Genomic DNA, 22,989 nt, shown 5'->3' with positions numbered 1-22,989 from the left:
AGCATAGGGTCTGACAATGGGTCCAAGGATTTCATCCCGATACCTAATGGCAATAAAGATACCGTTGTCTGGCCTGCAGAGGTCTGTGCGTCCCTCCATGGATATGCCTCCCCAGACCATCACTGACCCACCACCAAAAAAGTCATGCTGAATGATGTTACAGGCAGCATAACATTCTCCAAGGCTTCTCCAGACCCTTTCATGTCTGTCGCATGTGCTCAGGGTGAACCTGCTCTCATCTGTGAAAAGCACAGAGAGGCAGTGGTGGACCTGCCAATTCTGGTGTTCTATGGCAAATGCCAATCGAGCTCCACAGTGTTGGGCTGTAAGCACAGGGCCCACTAGAGGAAGCTGGGCCTTCAGGCTACCCTCATGAAGTCTGTTTCTGATTGGTCAGAGACCTTCACACCAATGGCCTGCTGGAGGTCATTTTGTAGGGCTCTGGCATCCTGTTCCTCCTTGCCCAAATGAGCAAATACCGGTCCTGCTGATGGGTTAAGGACCTTCTATGGCCCTGACCAGCTCACCTTGAGTTTACTGCCTGTCTCCTGGAATCTCCTCCATGCCCTTGAGACTGTGCTGGGAGACACAGCAAACCTTCTGGCAATGGTACGTATTGATGTGCCATCCTGAAGAATTTGGACTACCTGTGCAACCTTTGTTGGGTCCAGGTATCGCCTCATATTACCAGTAGTGACACCGACTGTAGCCAAATGCAAAACTAGTGAGAAAACAGTCAGAAAAGATGAGGAGGGAAAAATGTCAGTGGCCTCCACCTGTTAAACCATTCCTGTATTGGGGGTCGTCTCGTTGCCCCTCTAGTGCACCTATTGTTAATTTCATTAACACCAAAGCAGCTGAAACTGATTAACAACCCCCTCTGCTACTTAACTGACCAGATCAATAGCCCAGAAGTTTCATTGACTTGATGCTATACTCTGATAAAAGTGTTCCTTTAATTTTTTTGAGCAGTATATATATATATCTCTATATATATATATCTCTATATATATATATATCTCTATATATCTCTCTCTCTCTCTCTCTATATATATATATATATATATATCTCTATATATATATCTCTATATCTCTATATATATATCTCTATATATATATCTCTATATCTCTATATATATATCTCTATATATATATATATATATATATATATATATATATAGAGATATATATATATATATATATATATCTCTATATATATATATATATATATCTCTATATATATATATATATATATATATCTATATATATATATATATATATCTCTATATATATATATATATATATATCTCTATATATCTATATATATATCTCTATATATATATATATATATATATATATATATATGTCTATATATATATACTGTATCTCTATATATATATATCTCTATATATATATATATCTATATATATATATATATATATATCTCTATATATATATATCTCTATATATATATATATCTCTATATATCTCTCTCTCTCTCTCTCTATATATATATATATATATATATATATCTCTATATATATATCTCTATATCTCTATATATATATCTCTATATATATATCTCTATATCTCTATATATATATCTCTATATATATATATATATATATATATATATATATCTATATATATATATATATATATATCTCTATATATCTATATATATATCTCTATATATATATATATATATATATATATGTCTATATATATATACTGTATCTCTATATATATATATCTCTATATATATATATATATCTATATATATATATATATATATATCTCTATATATATATATCTCTATATATCTCTCTCTCTCTCTCTATATATATATATATATATATATATATATATATATATAGAAAGTAACTAGTGAATTATTTTAAACATCCTTTTTTATATAAATACCATATGTGTAAGTGCAAACCTTTCTAACAGAAAATTCTGGGAGTTTGATGTTTAAAAGATGAACCATATTATTGAACAAGAGTATGGTACAGGCACCATTCATACCATCAAGCATCCTTTTAATACTTACATTTTTTTATTTTATAATCTGTAAATGCTAAACCCAGTTGGGCTGAAAATACAAACATTAACCAGATCTTTACATAAAATTACCCAGGAGACATTCCAGAATTTCTACTTTTTTTACTACTAAAAGTAAAACCAGATTTATAAAAATGTACAATTTAATAGATTCTACTTTTGGAAAGTGTTATAATGAATTAATCTGGAAAATTATAAAGATAAAAAATAAGCCATTTGGAAAAGCCTTATGGTTATTTTTCACACTTAAATTAAAAAAACTGTTGACCAGAGAAGAATGGATAGTATGGTGAAATTCCAACCAGAAATATGCCAATAATAGCTGTCTTAAGTCATAATTTAAAATAAATTTAACAGTTTGCTATTTGTAAAAATAAAACATTGTGGGTGTTTAAACAGAAGGCTGGATATAACTGATCTAAAAAAAAAGTAAAATTAGAACGTTTTAGTTAAATATTGATGACATTTATTTTGCAGTTGATTCTTGCAGCATTTCCACCCTTGAATATGTAAATGTGTTAAGTGCCTACTATGATTTCAAAACATTAAATACAAGACAAATTAAAAGCAAGAGGGAGCACTTCTAAAAAGCTTCAGTCATAAAACGGTGACACCAGCGACTGGTAGAGATCCCACTGAGAGGCCAATGGAGCATATACAGCTCTGGATGAGTGCTCCATTTTAATTACAGTCTTGGCTTCTAGGAGCTGCATGGCAGTATGTGGCAGCAAATTGCGAAACTACAAAAAATTAAGAATTCAAGGGGAAATTAACTAAATAAATATCTGCACATTTTCTCACATTAGTTGCACATAATATTGAGCCAAATGAAAATGGATGGATGGATAGTTTTATTTCTTGAAAAAACAGAAACTGTCAGACTATAAGTGACCACAGAGCACTTTAAAATTTGTCCTCCACACTAAGCATTTTCATAATGCATTTGTAAAAAAATATATTACTTATCACACATATTTAAACATTACTTACAGATGACATTTTCAAAGTTGACTACTTTATAAATACATATTGATTATTCAACTAGCTGTATATTGAAAATTTGTTACAGGTTATTAACAGAAGGTGAAGTGTGGGATAAGTGACTGCCACTACTTACTGAACCTCCTGCTGGTGTTTGCAGAGGTGCACTAGCTAAGAATTGTTCTATCTATCTATCTATCTATCTATCTATCTATCTATCGCCTTGCATTTTTCAGTCTCAGTATACTGTACTTCATACATCCCACCCTACTATTTGCAAGAATGAGTATAATAAAGTGTACTTATTTATTTGATGTTGGAATCCATTGTGTGTTTATATACAGGTATACAGTATATACAAATCAGTGAGAAACAGAAATCATTAAATATGTGCCAAAAATCTCAATGCTATACCTTAATACAGTTTTTGCAAACATCTACACCAAGAACTTCATCTTCTTAGACCACCATGAGTTCCACAGTTTGTCAGTACAGTTGGGTTTTACTTATTCTGTGTGCAACTCAGCAAGCAACTAAATAAACACTTTAAAATTATGTCTATTCTCTGAGGAATGCCATGAGGCTTAAGGATGAAGGAAGAGGCCATATGCATCACTATTTCCGTCTACCTTCAACACATGACCCCACTTCCACCAGCAAAATTAAAAGTGAAAACAGAACCAACAACCGCCAAGTGTAGCTTAGTGAGGAGGAAACAGTGGCCTCCAGCAGCACCACAAATACAAACAAAGGCTCACTTCAAAACCTATTATTTCATGTTAATGTTGGGATGACAGCCTGCATGTGGTTTACATGTTCTCCCTATGTCTCCATAAGTTTATCAATGGGTACTCTGTTTTTTTATTTATTTTTTTTAGATATTCCATAAACCTGAATGTTATACCAATTGTAGGCTCAGCAGCAGGGTCCGATTCTGGAGGGCTACAGGATTTATAGGTTTTCCTTCATGCCACTTTCTTAATCAATGACCAATTTCTACTGTTAAGTGACTTCTTTTCCCTTTGTTTTAATTGCCTTGTTTTTGTAACACTCACTCCTCTAAATTACCAATTTTATCCTTAAATGGAAGTGTCTTGGGGTGGAAAGTCTTCCATTTTTCATCTGCAGACTGTTTATATTAAATTGGAGTTATTTTGCTCAAATGGACCAGGATGAACAGAAATTACAGGACTTTAATTACATTCATTCCAAGCATCCTTTCTCGTACATTCTTCCTGTATTGGATCAGTAATTTATGCATCTGTATCAATTGTTTTTTTCTCAATTAGTTTATGACAGGGTCTTGTTCACGAGTGAGGGAAGAATGGAGCGGGAGGTCGACAGAACGATCGGTGCAGCATCCGCAGTAATGCGGGTTCTGCAACGGTCCATCGTGGTGAAGAGAGAGCTGAGCCAAAAGGCGAGGCTGTCGATTTACCTGTTGATCTACGTTCCTACCCTCACCTATGGCCACGAGCTTTGGGTAGTGACCGAAAGAGCAAGATCGCGGATACAAGTGGCCGAAATGAGTTTTCTCCGCAGGGTGGCTGGACTTTCCCTTAGAGATAGGGTGAGGAGTTCAGTTATCCGGGAGAGACTTGGAGTAGAGTTGCTGCTCCTCCACATTAAGATGAGTCAGTTGAGGTGGTTCGGGCATCTGGTCAGGATGCTCCCTGGACACCTCCCTTGGGGGGGTGTTCCGGGCATGTCCCACTGGGAGAAGGCCACAGGGCAGACCCAGGACACGCTGGAGGGATTATATCTACCGGCTGGCCTGGGAACGCCTCAGGGTCCTCCCAGAGGAGCTGGAGGAGATGGCCGAGGAGAGGGAGGTCTGGGCTTCCCTGCTTAGGCTGCTGCCCCCGCAACCCGACATCGGATAAGTGGTGGATAATGGATGGATAGATGGATGGATAGTTTATGACCTGGGAATGGGAAGCAAGATACAGATGCCTTAGAACCTGTTTTAATTCATTTATAACCTGGGAATAGATGAATGCCATAGGACCAGGAATTACAGAATTATTTCACAGCTTGAGAAAAAATTAGTATGAAGGCATCAGGAGAAGATAGCCAAATTCAATGTGTGCAATATCACACTGCTGTTTTCTTAATCACAGGGTTTATAAAGTTTATTGAGGTTGATCTTCAATAATTAGAACAACTGCAGTAAAAAGTATAATATAGTTAGGTTAGTAAGTGGTGTATAACCTAAAGATTTGTGCTTTTATGTGTCACGAAAACTCTGCATGTTTATTAGTGCTGGTGTTAGTGAGTCTCTGTGTAGAGAATCCTATGTGAAATACTGCAGAGTGACTGGTAATTGGCGCCACTCGAGACTTCATCTGGCTAGGACCTCTATACGTATTTGTGTGTAGCTGTGTCTTATGTGGAATATTGTGGACTTTTTTTTTTTTTTTATTGGCAATTAGCATTACTCGAGACTGTATAGAATCGCTATGTGTGTGTGTGTGTGTGTTAATCTTCAAGGGCAGGAACTGATGAACATTCCTGGTAAGTCTGACAAACTTCACGATGATACAGGTCGCCAAACAAAAATCAAATGTGAACTGAGCCAACAAAAGACCAGCTAAGATGAGGCCTCAAACTCTAACCAATTTCTTAATTAGGGGCCAATTCTTCTTGTTAGTTAAATGTGTTATTTAATTCCATGACTTGTTGGCACTCTTATTGTGCCGCACCAGATATTTCCAAAACCGCTGATTTCTTTTTTAAGAGCACTGTCAAAACGTTTTGTTGAACTGAGCATATCAATATTACTGAGACTTTCACCTTTCTTAATTTTCAAATATTGTAAGATGGATACAGATTAGCTGGTCATAGGTTGGCTCATTTTGTATATTATTGTTTGGCAACTAATTAAGTAAAAATGAACAAATTAAGGGGTCTGAGTTTTAAATAGCAAGTCAATTAAAATTAAGGCAAAAGTTAAAATAGCAACAAAAACTGGTCACTAATTAAAAAAATGATCATTGCAGACCTCCAGGATCACCCTTGGACACCCCTGCCCTACAGTGTACATTTGTGTGTGTGTGTGTGTGTGTGTGTGTGTGTGTGCGCCTGCAGAATGCCTGGGCCCAGGAATGCACTGACACTCCCTCACACCTGTGCTATCTATGAAGATAGCTGCAGACTCTCAGAGGCCTTGAACTTGATATAAGCACATTAGAAAATGAATTGATAAACAAATACTGTTGAGATACTCTACTCATTTTGGTAAAATAATAACAGGAGGTATAACATTTTTACATACTGGAAATGACTCTGCATAACCATCCACATACTGTACACACACGCTCATTCTCACAACACATGAATCTATTTATATGTTCTCCATCTCCTAATTCAGGGTCACCTATAACCCCAAGGTAATCTTGTCCACAATCTACATAATGGGGTTCATTTCTGAATGAGGCACCAGTCCTTCACTGAACATACTGTACATTAATATAAGTAAACACACTGGGAAAGCACATACATATAGGCGGAGTGGTGGCTCTGAGGCTAGAGATCTGCACTGGCAATCGGAAGGTTGCCGGTTTGAATCCCGTAAATGCCAAAAGGGACTCTGCTCTGTTGGGCCCTTAAGCAAGGCCCTTAACCTGCAATTGCTAAGTGCTTTGAGTAGTGAGAAAAGCGCTATATAAATGCAAAAAATTATTATTATTATTAAAATTATTAATTATTATTATTATTATACGAGGGTCGTTTGATAAGTTTGGTAAATTTCTCTGAGATGGTGCCACAATTCATTTGGTGATGTCACAGCTAGCAAGTGTCAGTCTACAAATTAATCCAGGCTAAATTTCACCCAGAAGCAAAGCATTGTTTAAGTTCTACAGACATTTTAAGTGAATTTTTCCAAAAAAAATGGTGTTTAAATTGCTTATTACTTATACAAACGACGCTTATACTGTATTTACCCAGAGATGTCAGTAATAGTACAGGATATCTGTGTTCAATAGAACATGTCCAGATCTCTCAAAGGAAACACACATGAACACTCTACCTGCTAAACCTCACTGCAACAGTAATTTGTTACTGGAATTACTGTATTGATAAATAAAGATTATGTAACATTTTAGTAGCATATTTAAGACTCTGGGAATTAGTCTCTAAATATAGAGCTAATTATCTGTGACTGTAAAACACAGAAGAAGACTATTACGGGTTTTGGATATTTTTATTCAATCAAAAAGATCAGCACATAACTTTAATTGCCATGTGCAAGCTACAAGCCTTCAAAAATATAAATACATCACTCCCTGCATGAGTTAGTATACCACATGAAGTACACATAGACTATATTTTAATAGTGGAGACAGTGTTCTTTATACATTTACCAAAATCTCTGAGTCCATGCAGTGAGGATAAAATCACTCAGCCTTCCCCCCTTCAAAATCTGTATTTCACTCTTATTCTCTGTTACAAGAAGATAATATACAGAAGATTTACTTCTTTTAATGTGACAACAGTTTTAATCCCACAGATTTATATGTCCTGCACTATACTGAAAACCGATACGATAATTTATAACAGAACAATAGTGCTGCATCCATAAAAAACTAAGACCACTTAACTGTTTACAATAAATATTTGTTGACAGAAGAATACAAATGTACAATTTAATTACCATCATTTTCAGTGTCTTTCAGAAGTATTCTGCAGACAAGTGATTGACACATAACATCAGGAAAATAAGATGGAGACTTAAGTGCAGATGTTTATTCATCCAAACCTACACCAGATTCATAGTCCTACGCTGATGAAACTTTCTTAATCGATTTGCTGCAGCAACTGCATAGAAGTGCTTCTGCAAAATAAAAAAACAAAATTGAAATGAACATTATGTATCTTTTGTAGTTAACTTTTAAACATTGCAAGACTGCTTTCAATATTTTGTAAGATAATAATAATAATTCATTACATTTATATAGTGCTTTTCTCAGTACTCAAAGCGCTATCCACACAGGGAGGAACCGGGACATGATCAAATAACACAAGCATGTGTGCATTTACAGTATATGCACATGTATATATGTATTGTGAAGGACAGCCGGGTCCCATGCCCAGCAGGGACGCCCCTACTGCATCTGTTCCGGGGGAGCTACCATGGACAGCTCAATACTTCCCCCGGGACGCTTGGTGGCAGCCTCCCTGGCAGACGATGATTCCCCAACCGGGCGCATGGCTCCATGGGAGATGGAGTCCTCCACAGCCTGGTTGGGGGCTCGGATGGCCGCCAGGGGGAGCTGCATGGACTTTGCAACCCGGCTGGTCAATTCCTCAGCCCCACCCGGAAATGCAATTAGGCCCAGGTGATCAAGCACCTGGAATACTTCCGGGTGGGGTATAAAAAAGGCCAGCCACCACCACTCGAGAGAGCCAGAGTCGGGAGGAGGAGGACTAAGCCTGAGGAGGAGTGGTGGTGCTGCCAGAAGGATTGTTGCTGTGGTGAATTGTGCTTGTGTGGGACTGTGTATTGCCTGTGGGTCACGGGGAAGACGTGCGCCCACGGGTGAAGAAAATAAAACGTTTGTATTGTAAGGCATACGGTGTCTGTCCGTCTGTGTCTGGGGCCTGGTCTTTTACAGTATGTATATACACACACACACACACACACACACACTTGTGCTATTTAATCTTACAAGTAATTCACTTATTCAACTGCTGTGTCATTTTTTCAAATAATCCTTTAGTAATGACTTTGCCTGCTTGTTTGTTTTTTTCCCTGTCTGTCTGATTTCACAGTCTCAGCTACATTGAAGTTGGGGCTTTGATGTGGCCAGTTTAATACTGTTAGGATGCCATCTTCAGATTTTCCTCCAAGTAGGTGTTATGTTGAAAGATTATTTTTTGCCAGTATGTCATCTTCACAAAGGAAAAGCATATTCAATCAAAATCTGTTAGAGAGCAATCATCATTCTTTCAGCATTGAGCAGGTCCTGCATATCGGGTAGCAGAAATGCACCCTCAGATTATGACACAAAAACAGACAGATACTTCTTGGGAAGTCTTCCTCTGATACAGTATATTGACATCTCCTTATGGACTCATTGGTGCAACAGAATTTCTGTCACTAGATGTTGATCCATGCTCCGCATATTTCGTTCTCTTTCAATCTTTTGTTTGCCACTTGTGAGTTGTTTTTTTTTTTTTAACTGCAACACATGCCAAAATGATCATTTTTTAAGGACTTCTTCACACAGTTAGAGCATGTACTTTGGTGCCTTATGACTCAACCAAATGCTTAACAAGCATTTAAATAGATAGATAGATAGATAGATAGATAGATAGATAGATAGATAGATGATAGATACTTTATTAATCTTAATTAATTTCACTGAGTTTCCTTCAAACAACTGATGTCTAGATATCGTTTATGAGATGCAGGCAGCTTTCTGGGTCTCCCACTGCACTTCTTTAGATTTCTTTAGGACAACTTTATGTCCATTTTGGTGTGACACTAATAGTGACTATTAATCCAAAACTATCTTTTTATGTCTGTCAAGGAGTGTTAGTTTAGCCACTCCTCAAACTCTCCTAGAAGCACGTTAGGTATTGATTATTACCATCCAGCACACCCATTTATGTTTTAAATTGTACTAGCACACCTGGTTCAGCTAAAGACTGCCTCATTAATCTGGACAAGCTGAGGCATCTGAAAGAGAGGTTCAGGAGCCAAACCTGCCACCCCATAAGACATCTGTATTTTTTTTTTAAAGAAAAAAAAAGCAATTCTTTTTAATTTTTATTGTATCACTTACATTATATAGTGATGCCACTAGAAAATGAACACTTATTGACTAAATAACTTTCTTTAAAACTACTTTTTTGGGAAGCCTAAGACTTAACAGATGGGCATGTGGGAGACTGCCTGCCAGGGAAATGTGTGCCTCTGGCAACAGGAATGATGCTGGATGGTAGCACACATCTGACGTTTACTTCTGAGGCCACTGCAGTGAGCTTTTTTACAGCCTACATTTTAGAATGGACATCCTACCGGGCAATTTCCCAACTACACACGAATGTTAAAATTCTGTCCAAAATTCTTGAAAACACAACAGATGATGTTTCCTCCTCTTCCTTTTGTCATCTATATAATCCAGAAGTGTTTTTGTCTACATGTGTTATGTGACAAAGATACTTCCAAGTCCAACTTAAAAAAAAACTCCTTTCCTCTTTCTCAGTCGGGTGAGCTTGGAGTTGGGAGTGTAGGAAGGACAAAGGTTCACCTCGGCTAGGGGGTAAGGAAGATGTTTCACTCTTGTGTGAGTTGTATAGTGTACAATTCAAAGAAAAAAACAGTTGTGTCTGGAGAGGGGGCGCAAGAAGTCCCACACCATCAACTATATAAAAAAGGTGCAATATATTATATAGTATATTTTTTATCCAACACTTTTCAAAATGCAGTATACTGTACCTGCATATTATAACATGGGAAAGATTATATACTATTCCTATAAACCACCCAGCAAAAGCCTATTTAGCTTTAAACTTGAATCTAGGGTGTGCTCAAAAAGCCGCATCTGTCTCGAATTTCAAGTCCAGACTGTCAACACAAATGTTCTCTGGAAATTTTAATATACCATTCTTGATTTATAGATTTCAATAGTTCCATCCTGTTCCCTGTGATGTTAACAATGTCATTATACTGCACACTAATTTGAAACTTTTTGTGTTATTTTCTTCCCTGCTCTTGGCTCTTCTCTCTTCCTCTCAGGTGGGAATTGAATTCTTGTTCTGTTAGGTTTTGTTTTTTCTATGTCTTCCTTGTTTTTTTTTTATTATTTCTGGAGGTTTTTTATTCCTCAAAATTGACTTTGAAGTTATTTGTTGTTCTTCGAATTGTAGATAGATAGATAGATAGATAGATACTCTATTAATCCCAAGGGGAAATTCACAAATTGATATCTAATTGATTGTGCTCTGCTACTTTATGGAAATAAAATAAAACTAACTAATTAAACATTGATTTTTGGTCAGCAAAGATTTTTTGATAAAAGACAGGGTGGACTCTCTGTAATGAATGGTGTTTCTTCTAATTGTCACCCCTATTACTGTAAGTTCGCTCACTTTTCTTTCAACAAACTATAACCTCAGAGAGCTGACAGCACAATTTCCTGAAGGAGGTGATGGCAAACTTCCTTCTTCATACTTGCCTCTTGGGACAGTTGACTGCTTAGCTTGCGGAAAGTCTTCAAAAACCTCCAGTGTTTCTCAAAATACGATCATTTCCAGTGCTCAGTTACCTAACCAGGAATTTTTTGGTGGATGATTGCGGCTTTCATGAAGCTAATGGATAGTACTTGTGGGTGTCTCTGAAGAGTTTCAAAGTTGTCCAAAGAAATGTATTTGTTTTGGAGAATATTTAGCTGTTTTAGTGAAATGTTGACCTGCTGACTGAAGCAAGGACCAATGTAGAAAATTCAAATTATGGCCATTAAATTAGTTGTTGTCATTAATTGTTGAATATATCGTGTGAACCAAGAGGAAAATTGCATTTAAGTGCACCACAATTAACATTCAATGCCAGTTGTTTAAAAGGGGGAGCTCCTGAAGGTACACTGTTGCAATATCTTTAATAGATGTATACAACAGGGAATCAATTTAAATCCCCCCTGCTGCTCAAATAATATAAAGCTCCACGTAAACAGAGCTCGAGTCTCTGTGAATTTTCATTTCCTTCTAGAAATAGAGCATATGTTACAGTATCATGCAGGTATTTGATTTCTTTTTTTTCACATCTCTACTTTTTTATGAGAAAATTCACAGTTATCAATGAATGAAAAAACATTTTATTAAGAAAACACAATACAAAATGGAATGTGAATCTCATCTTTCACATAATTTTCTTCAATCCTGCAAATCATTTGTTATTTTTCAGTCGTAATAAATTGTCTAGGCTTAAGCCCAAAGTTCATGAGGGTTTAATGTTGTTTATCAGTTTAAAGGCATTTCTGTGGTATAATTTTTGGTCTTTCAGAGAAACCAAAATGCCAGCTGGTAATGTTTAATTGCACATCTGCAAAATGAAATTCACATTCACAGTTAAGCTGCTGCAAACTCTATTACCTTCCACTGTCTGTGTGCCAAGTAGCTCTGCAGGAGTAACTGGGACTTTAGACGAACTTGGCATCTCTTCGCCTTGTCTGCTAAGTTATTCAGCCAGTCATGCTTCAGGCATCCAGCAGCACTCATTCGATTACTGTTACAAATGTGATATATATAAATATACAAATAGTAAATACAGTATTCAACATAACATAATGAATGGCAAGCAAGCTATTACAGGATTGCATTTATTACTACATATCAGATTTCTGTTCTCCTGACTAAACAAAAAGGCATTTTATATTTTTTCAGTACCTTCAGTTCATAATAAAGACATGAATATACATATTTTCAAGTTCTTGCATCAACATATTCTCATATGCTTTTGATAAATTATTGTTTGCCTAATGCAAAAGACTACTTGTGTACATCACAGAAGGCACACAACTGTGAAAAGAGAACGGCTTCAAAAAAGGGCAGTCTGTATTACAGGATAAATACACATTTCTTCGCCTCATCTACCCATTTTCTGAAATTGGTTCTTCCATTAAAGACCAAAAGGCAGCTATCAGCCCCAGAAGAGCAGATAAGTCATCACAGGGCACTTTTATATGTGCATCCATGCTCACAGAAACTGCACTAACTTACCAATTAACCTAAAATGTTCAGAAGAATCGTAATTATGCAAAGCTCTATTTAACAAGGGAGAAAATGCACAACACTGATGAGAACAGTGTCTGGGAGAGGAATCAAACTTTGGTTTCTGGAGGTGCTATGTAGCAAAAAAGTCACTGCAATGCTGCTTTGTTTCATGTTTTATTTCTAATTTTTAACATGAACTAAAGGTAAACTATTTTAGGTAATCTGTCCTTTTATTTCATTGACCTGAATGTTATAAAATTCTGCCAGCCTTCTTCATCTGTAATTTACTTTCTGACCTGTTTTATACAGTACAATAGCTTATTACAATAGAACAGAATGGAATGACTCATCATAATCAGATCTCTTACTAAACTGTAAGATCAAAAATGAAATCACAGTGTCAACTGTAAAGACAATCAAAATCATTACAAAATCGTATATAACATTACAATCAACACTTCATGGGAATTTTGGAGAATGTAAATGAATAGAATTGACAGGCTTGTTAGAATGAATGGCCTGTTCTCATTGCAATTGTTCTAATGTTCTAATCTGAAATCTGCTCAATGCAACTGAGCCTCATGAACCTATCTTGGTAAGAGCAACCACAAGACAACATACTTCACAAGATAAGTCAAATCGTCTCATCACATATGCATTATTCAAAATTATGTATGAATAAGTAATAGATAATTATTTGGGGGATTATGGTAATGGGGCGGCACGGTGGTGCAGTGGTAGCGCTGCTGCCTCGCAGTTAGGAGACCCAGGTTCGCTTCCCGGGTCCTCCCTGCGTGGAGTTTGCATGTTCTCCCCGTGTCTGCGTGGGTTTCCTCCGGGCGCTCCGGTTTCCTCCCACATTCCAAAGACATGCAGGTTAGGTGGATTGGCGATTCTAAATTGGCCCTAGTGTGTGCTTGGTGTGTGGGTGTGTTTGTGTGTGTCCTGCGGTGGGTTGGCACCCTGCCCAGGATTGGTTCCCTGCCTTGTGCCCTGTGTTGGCTGGGATTGGCTCCAACAGACCCCCGTGACCCTGTGTTTGGATTCAGCGGGTTGGAAAATGGATGGATGGATGAATTACGGTAAGGTGACGCAGAAGGCAGATTGATATCCAAGTTGCTGCATGGCCTTTTCTGCAGAACTGGCTCATTTTTCCTGAGTTAACATAGATTTCAGCTCATGGCTTCAGTTCCCCACATAACACAACCTATTTAAATGAATTCAATGATGTGTTATCAGACTGAATGGATACTCTAAATCAAACTGAGTACCTGTGATGATGGGACTAACCTGCAATGCATTAGTATGCCAACTGTTTCAGCTTCCCATATCTGTGAGTAAACAAAACTAGCTTTGAAAATGGAGTAATGAATGAATGGACAACATTCACTCTGTGTTTAAATGAACAGCACATTTATAGTGTAGTTTGAAAAAAAACAAAGTTATTTTTCTGTAGAGCACTTAATGATGAGCATACAGCATTTTGATTCTCAATGGTATAGCACTATAACAGCATAAAATATTCTGAGAGTTGTGAATAGTTCACAGTATCATAAAGCAGATATAATACTGTAAAGACATATAATACTGTAAAATATAGACCTATACTGATCTTTTAAATTCATCCTGGAAGCTTTCCATTTTCTATTATGAATGCCTTCTACTTTATCTTTATGAAAAAAATGTAAAACTACAGAAGACCAGTTCTTACCTTTTTTCTGGCACTAGCAATCTGGATATGAAATCTTTTGCTTCTGCTGAGATGTTTTCAAATGCTTCTGCATCAAAATCCCAATTGCCATGCAGGATACTGTTCATAGTTTCAGTGTCATTGTCTCCGAGGAAAGGTGACAAGCCACTTAGTCTAAAATTTAAAGTAGCAATTTAAGGGCTACAAGTTATTTGTATATATAAACTTAAGAATATTATTGTTAGAAAGTTATACTTCAGCAAAAAAAATATTGTATAGCTTTCTTTTAACACAGCATACGCATGATTTCTTAAAACTATATTCATTATATTAGCGATGAAATGCAGTAAATATAAACTATGAGTCATATTTCTGAAGTATCACAAGCAAAAAAAATAACTAGAATTAATCCAAATAAGTGGTTAATATAGTTGTTTTTTGTGGATAAACTAGAACTTCTGTTAATGCTTTTTCATGTACAAAAGCAATCTAGTTTAAAATGCAATACTCAGGCTCTACTTAGGTTCAGATCTGTGCGGCAACAACACATGCCTCCATCAATATATATCACACATTTCATAGAGACAAGCATTTGAGCATTTTTTACTTTCTTGTATATGAAGTACTGTATAGGGAAAGTATTGTAATCTTTCAAAAATTTGACTTCGAGATTTTGATGAATCTCTACGTTTTAGACCTCCCTGAGTCTAAAAATACCATTTTTGGAATTATGTCTGTGTGTGTATGTGTGTGTAAACATGATAGCTCGAGTACACTTTCAGTCAGGTCACTGGTAGGCAGGTTCAGTCCTGGAGGGCCGCAGTGGTTGCAGGTTTTTGATCCAACCCAGTTGCTTGATTAAAAAACAATCCTTGTCAAATATTTAATTTCATGGCTTGTTAGTGCTTTAACTCTGCCATGTCAAGTCATTCTCATATCCTAGATTTTTTTTCCTTTCTAAGGATATCATCCAAATGATTTGAAGTCTAAAACAGACGAGTAATTCTCAGTCCTTCACTTTTTTCTCTTTACTTTCCTACCAAGTATTTAATTAAACGCTATAGTGCATGATAAATACACACTGGTGTAAATGGAAACAACTTAAATGGAGAAATGCTGGTTTCTTTTGTCATTTGTATCTTATTGCTAATAAGGAGCAATTCAAAACCAAGACTACAGCCGTTTAAGACTAAAAATAAACAATAAGGTTCAAAATCTTAACGAGCGAGACAACTAAAGTAAAGCAGAAGTGTTACTTGAACAATTGTGTGCTTCTTATTAAGCAATTGGGTTGGAACAAAAACCTGCAGCCCTCCAGGACTGAATCTGCCCACCCCTGATTAGGTCAACCAATATTTGCATACAAGTATTAGGTACAAAACATAGATTTCTATCAACTTTTGAGCTATTTCCACTAACCAGAAGTGGTACTTTTTTATTCATGCAGCTGCAGAGTCAAGTTTATTCAACTTTACTTTTATAATAATTGTTCAATTTATTATTAATTTGATTTGATGCTGATGGTTCTTTAATGTACGTAATATAAAAATATAATCATTGTCTTGCGGTTTACTCCTGAAATATCCATCCCCATATCTGAGTATATGAGAAAGTCTAGGGGAGACCACTCCCGATTTTTTAAATTTCAAATAATACTCACAGCATATATGTTATGACACCCACACTCCACATATCAGTTGCAAATGAAACAAAGTCATAGTTCACTACTTCTGGTGCAAGAAACTCTGGGGTGCCAAAGTTCACTTTTAACTTTTCACGAGGCTTGTACCTAAAAGATGTTAAGAAATAAAAGTACTTTCTGAGCATCTGCTAAACAAACAAAATTGAAAATTATTTAGTCTTTGATCCACTCTACTTTATTTTATCTGTATAATAAAGGAAAAAAATATTCTTACAACAGTGATGAACTTCAAAAATACACAAATTTCACAGTGTAATGTACTTTCAGAACATGCAGTAACCTGTGGAATATGTTTGTTGAAAACTAAGGATGGCTTGAATGTATAATGGATATGCTTACTGCTAAGGTACTATTTATAAACAATTATTATTCTACATTTAATACAATAACACTAAGACACCAAGCAAACCAAAAATGAGTTCATGATCATTTCTTGGAAGGTCGTAATAAACTGACAAAACTGCTAATTTATAATAAGGGTTTGCAGACTAGCAGTGAAATTTCAAAATACAGATGTGAAAAGCTCATACTGATGTTCCTCAAGAACACATAAAGCTGTGCTAATGAAAGTTGAATAAAAACTTAAGGCAACAAAGATACAATAGTTTCTTTTTTGTTTTCCTTAACCATATTTTTTCTCAAACAGTACAAATGTGTGGCTCTTTTGAATTATACATATTTTGTTTAAAATATAAGTTCAATATGTTAAAAATTTTAGTAGACGTAGAAAGGCATAAAAGTACAATTTTTCAAGGGGAAGGTTAACTCCTCCTCCAAGCACTGCAAATATTAATGAAACAGGCGCTAATCTGACAGCAGTTTTATTTTGCTGTTGGTATGTCAGTACGTTTTTTTACAGATATGTTACATCGGAAGATTATGCTATCACAAAATTAAGCATATGTATATAAAATGGGCTAAAATTCACCACGACAGAAAATAAATAAGAGCTCTTACCTTCTTGCTAATCCAAAGTCAATAATTTTTATTTGGTTTCCTGTATTATTTACACACAGTATGTTTTCTGGCTAAAAAAAAAGCAAAATTATAATGAGGAGATTTTTCCCTTTTTAAAAGAAATTGTCTTGAAATTTCATTGAATGTAACTCTTAGTTATTTAAAAAATAGTTTTAAATGTTTTATGGAAAAGGGTGATTTATTGAATAAAGTCCTAAGTAATGCCAAAGTTCCCTTGATTTACTGATTTATTTATCAGGTCACTTATCTTGTCAGTGATTTAGTTATAGAATAAATAAACAACTGGAAATTGCATTTGCACAGTTTGCAGCAGCTAAATAACAGATTGTAATGTATGAATCATTAATTGATTCATTAAATTTTATGTTTAAGCTTTATTTGAAATCTGGATTTGTGTTTGTTCTCTTAACAACAAAACAAAAAAAATCTTCATGTTAATGAGTTTTCTTAAAAATAATCTATTTATTTTTTTACTTATACATTGTAAGTTAAAATATCTAATTAAAGCTGAAAATGTGTCTTGATTTCAGACCTTACAGCAACAAAAGCAGAAATTTCAATAAGGCTGTGTCAGTGGCGTAGCGTAGTGGGGGCAGCAGGGGTGGCCGGCCCTGGGCGGCACTTTTAGGGGGCAGCAAAATTTCACAATAAATAATAATAATATCTTGTAAAAATTTGAACCATTTCATTTCAGATTTTTGTCGCTCCTACGATTCGGTCCGATTGAAATGAGCACGGAATTTTTCATTACTTATTCTGTGACGAAACTGGGGAATCCCCTTTCTTTAAATGAATGTATACGCATCTGCCGAAATTGACGAGCAGGACTTCAAACTGGAACGACTTCGACTGCGGACTTTTATTACTGTCACAGGCAACGAAAATAAATTAATTAATGCGAACCCACTTGAATTATTAAAATTTATTGTGAAATCCAAGCTGGAAGATACTCTGCCCAATATTATAATAATGCTCCGAATATTCCTCACAATTGCCATAAGCAAATGCCAGAGGAGTTTTTCAAAATTGAAATTGATCAAAAATTATTTAAGATCAACAATGAGTACTTTAAGGCTAACCAATCTGGCTATCTTGTCTATTGAGCAAGAGGTATGTGATGCTATAGACATTGATAGTGCAATAAAAGACTTTGCTCTTAAAAAAAGTAGACAAATAAAGTTTTAGTTAAAGACAGAAGTTTTGTTTTTAATTCTAACAATTATATTATTTTTCAATAAAAATATAAATAGTAACAGTATTGTTCTAGTTCTAATTGGAAGTCGTTTTGTGTTTTATATTCAATTCGCTAATAACTTCATCTTGTCGATCGTCAAGGTATAATCGTAAGTGTTCTATACCTGTTATATCAATGTAAGTGGCATATGTGTAAGAATTTTTGTAATAAATGTGACTATTATATTGTAAAACATATATACATGACTTTTTTATTTGTAACCTGTACAATACACAATAATGATGATTGTTCTTGCCGAAAAATTCTTTAGAATTACTGTATATTTTAGTCTTTTAAATTGAAACACCTAAATAAGGGGGCGGCGGAATTTTCCTCTGCCCTGGGCGGCTGACACCCACGCTACGCCACTCGGCTGTGTATATTTTTGATATCCACGTTTGCTCTCTCTCTCTCTTTACATATTTTCACTGTTGACTCTATCTCCCTATGTCCAAACAGAGTAACTCTAGGTACCTCAAAGTGTGCTTTTTTTTCTTGGGTGAAGGCCAGAAGAACAGCAGAGAAGGACCCACCCAGGAATGTCAATGGAAGTCCATAGACCAAAATCTACCCAGTGAGTTCCTAGGAGGGGAGCACCAAACTTATGTCTTCTGGTCAAATGACTTCCAGCTTCAGTGTAAATGAACAGACTGAAAGAGGGGCATGCAGTTCTAATCTGACTTTCAACTGATCTGGAAAACCCACCTTTTAGAGTGTGTCAATGTCTATGAAAGACTATAAGAAAAGGACTACTATGAAAGAATTTCTTCACAAATAGTGACCTTTTCACACGCAAAGTCCAAAAGGACTTGTGAAAAAAGTTATTGATTTTACTATACAATAAAGGCATGCTAATTAATATGTTTTCAAAGATGGCTGTGTTGTGGCAGCATTTATCTACCTGGGTGTCTATGTTCTGCTACACAGTGACAATATACTGTGTATACCGTATATACAATACATATACACAGAGACAGAGAATGTTATGTTGGATAACTTTTTGCCACTGCCTCACAATTCTAACATCCTGGGTTTGAATTCCATATCCAATCATTGTCTATGAGAAGTCTACATGTTCTAACTGTGTCTGTATGTGTTTTTGTTTGAGTACCACATTCTCAAAGACATGTACGTTAGGTGTTATTGTCAGTTTGAAAACTGGCCACATGCGAGTGTGAGTGCATGTGTGATTGGCAGTGGTATCCATACAGGTCTGATTTCTGCCTTGTACTACATACTGCTGGAAATAGGTTCTGGCCTCCAACCACACTGAACTGGATTACCAAGGTTTGAGAATATTACCAGTTGTTGTTCTTTGAGTACAATTTGTAATAGTAGAGGTATTTGATTAATAGTTTTGTATCTACACCATTAATTTACTATAATTATGCCAAAGCACACTATAATCTCTAGGGAGTGAACAACAGCAGATGTGTCATCAGCAAATACTTGAATTTTGGAATATTCAAATCAGTTACATAACTGAAAGCAAACAGACAAAAAGACTTCTCAGTGATGTATTTCTTTACACTAAAATACTCTAATTGCTTAACTGTAAATATATTAAAATATGATTATTAGTGATCCAGAGAATAATCTGGCAGCATGTGTGTGTTTGTGGGTGTTTTGGGTGATGGTCAATAATTGTATTCAAAGAACTTCCAAGCAAACAAAGTAAGTAAGTGTGTATAAGTTCCACACAGACAGGTCTGCTGTTCTATTGATGTTTTTATTATTATATAGAAAACAAATTACAAATATGCATTTATGCGTCTTTGTGAAGTAAACTTTCAATAGTACCAGACATCACAAAGCATTTTGCCAAATTCAGAATATGTTTAACAAAGATGTACATAAAATATGTTCATTTTAATAGGACTTTCTCCTGTAATGGTAACCAAATAAATACCAGATTTTGCCATTTTTTATAGTTCAGAAGAAGCTACATTATTTATCTGAAATGTCTTTTCTCCCCAAAACAAATATTTCCTTTTACATTTTACCTACTTTAGCTTCTTATGCAATATATTTCCTGATCAATATAAACATATCTATGAGAAAGACTATGTTAGAATATTAGCAGTACCTTTTCAATGTTTTGATGTTTATATTTCAAGGTTGCTACATGATTTTTACCTTTCAGAAATAAAATATACTCTTAGAGCACCAAATGTAAGGGTACTTATATATACCAGTGCTTTGTGCTGGTTTCTATAAAACTATTTCTGATGTTACCTTGAGGTCTAAATGAAGAATATACTGCTGATGCAAGTATTGAACTCCTTCACAGATTTGTCTCGCAAACACAATGGCATCCAGCTCTGTCAGATGATAATTTTCATCAATGATTCTGTCAAAGAGCTCACCACCATCTACACTGCAAAATCAGAAAAAAACATGCTTCTAAGAATATACCTCATAAAGAAAAGAACCATATTAACAAAAGATGAGCAGTAAGGGAGAAATTAGACAGCTTAATTATAAAATAAAGAATTTCAGACATTGTATAAAGCCGTAGCTACACCAAATGAAACCCATTTAATATTATTAAGGGCAGAAGAAAAGAAAGAAATAAATGGACATGCATTACATTCAGACTTTTCTTTTACATTTGGTGAAATTGATATATTGCACACATTTTAAGTGTTTTTACTTTGCAGAGGGCAAACATAAAAGATAATTATAGATCAAAGTGTAAAAAATCTAAAATTTTAAACCTCAATACATACTCTATTGTAGTGATGAACTTTAATTGCATGAGACAGATAGAAGCATTTGTCAATGACACTTAAACAAATGCAACTAGCTACATCAGTACCAAACTTCTAAATTACCTTAATTCAGTCTGTACAAAATGAAGATGTGTCTGGCTGGCAGAAGGTTCCTGGGGCAAGAGCATCACAAAGGTAGCACCTACAGGAAAATTACTCTGGAACAGAGAAATCCTCATACTGGGAAAAAGATAGGATCCAAGCATACCATTGTGGGAAGACGGAGGCAGAAAACAGGAAGTGGGACAATGTTGTAACAGTATTTTAAGTAAAAACTGGCAGGATATCAGTTGTAATATTCCAACCAATTAGACGGCAGCACACTGCTCCCAAGAAGACTGAATGGTACCATGTTGCACCTGTAAATAAAGACACCTGGCGATTTACAGAGAATGAAAGTATCAGGAGTGCAAGGCCACCAGAAGCCAAGAAGAACCACAGGGATAGTCCTAGGCTGCTAACAAAATAGTAAAATAAGGACTGCACTAACCATAGACATGATTCCAGTGCTTCAGTGGAAGTGATCCTGGGAGAACGTTTACAAATGCCTTATGGAACAAGCACAACTGATTCTAAAAGCAGGGAAAGTTGATAGATAGATAGATAGATAGATAGATAGATAGATAGATAGATAGATAGATAGATAGATAGATAGATAGATAGATAGATAGATAGATAGATAGATAGATAGATAGATAGAGCTTGGTGCCAATCAAGTATGCTGAGACATCAGCTCAGAGTGGCAGCAGGATTATTTTTAAGTTCTACTTACTTTGTTCTCTTTGATATGATCTCCTCTATGTGATTTATTTCAATAAACATAACAATTTTTTTTTTACCTTTTGGCCTGATGCCATATTCTGTTTGTTAAAGGTACCACACCTTCTGCAGCGGTAAAAAATGAACCACAAAAGATCTGATTAATTTTAAATCTGAATTATACAGTATTCCATGTAAAAAAATTGTGTTACAGCTACAATTATTGCATGGTTTGCAGAGAAACTTGAGTTTGATTGATTTTAATTACAGGGTAGTAAGCTTCTTGATTTTAAAGATTTTTGTTCTGAAGGCTCGTTTTAGAAGTGAGAAATGTGGCCATATATACGTATATACTGTATATATAATGTAAACAGACTGACTCACTCACTCATCAACAAAAACACAATTTCCCAGTCAGTTAAAAACCTCAAATTTGGCAGGATGGTAGATCTCAGTAAGTTGATATCCACTAAGAAAGGACAGTTTGATATATCAGAATTTAAGGGTAAAATCCCCTCTACAACAGCAAAAATAAATATCCCCGAATCTCAGAAATGCCTTCACAGATGTGATTGACATTTGGTGATGTTAGAAAAAATTAGCTTTTTTTTTTTCCTTGATATTTTGTTGATAATAATGCTGTAGCAAATGGGGTATTTGTAGACAGCATGTCCTTTCTTGCCTGAGCTGTGATTGCGCAGAGAAATGTGTCTTCCAGTTCATGCAAATCAATGGCATAAGTAAAACAGTACCACAGTACAGATGCTGTAATTGAGCAAAAACTGTTGCCCTGCACAGGAAGAACAGACAAGGTGTTGAGGCACATATAAAATGAGCTGTAATGTGGATGAAGAAAAGTTAGATGAAACTCAAAGGAAATGTGGTTAGCTGGTGGCCTCCTTGGGTACACACACTATTGTGACAGCTTCTTCCTGCTTCTCACAATATGGCATAAACTACTTTCAAAAACAAGCTGGATTGGATTGTTCAGAGCTCTTACATATGTTAACAGCAATGTATGAAAAGCAGGCATTGTATAGAATGCCTAGGCAATATATAGAATGCCAAAAATTGGACGTCAAAGTATGAAACA

General features: G+C 35.6%; 1 protein-coding gene across 2 annotated transcripts in view; it reads right to left on the bottom strand.

Annotated features, from left to right (window-relative positions):
* Positions 1-6,798: 6,798 nt before the first annotated feature.
* Positions 6,799-22,989, bottom strand: part of mylk3 (myosin light chain kinase 3) — an 83,834-nt gene continuing 67,643 nt past the window's right edge. For both annotated transcript variants that reach the window (XM_028809655.2, XM_028809654.2), the window contains exons 8-13: positions 20,602-20,743; positions 17,112-17,182; positions 16,113-16,241; positions 14,474-14,626; positions 12,142-12,274; positions 6,799-7,879 (exon numbers count right to left, since the gene is read on the bottom strand). In XM_028809655.2, the coding sequence (XP_028665488.2) occupies positions 7,805-7,879; positions 12,142-12,274; positions 14,474-14,626; positions 16,113-16,241; positions 17,112-17,182; positions 20,602-20,743 (703 nt within the window). In that variant the 3' untranslated portion in view covers positions 6,799-7,804. The remainder of the gene's footprint in view (positions 7,880-12,141; positions 12,275-14,473; positions 14,627-16,112; positions 16,242-17,111; positions 17,183-20,601; positions 20,744-22,989) is intronic.

This window comes from Erpetoichthys calabaricus, chromosome 9 (assembly GCF_900747795.2).
Source record: "Erpetoichthys calabaricus chromosome 9, fErpCal1.3, whole genome shotgun sequence".
NCBI classification, from domain to species: domain Eukaryota; kingdom Metazoa; phylum Chordata; class Cladistia; order Polypteriformes; family Polypteridae; genus Erpetoichthys; species Erpetoichthys calabaricus.
The sequence above is the reverse complement of the archived record's forward strand: the minus strand, read 5'-3'. Positions and strand labels throughout refer to the sequence as shown.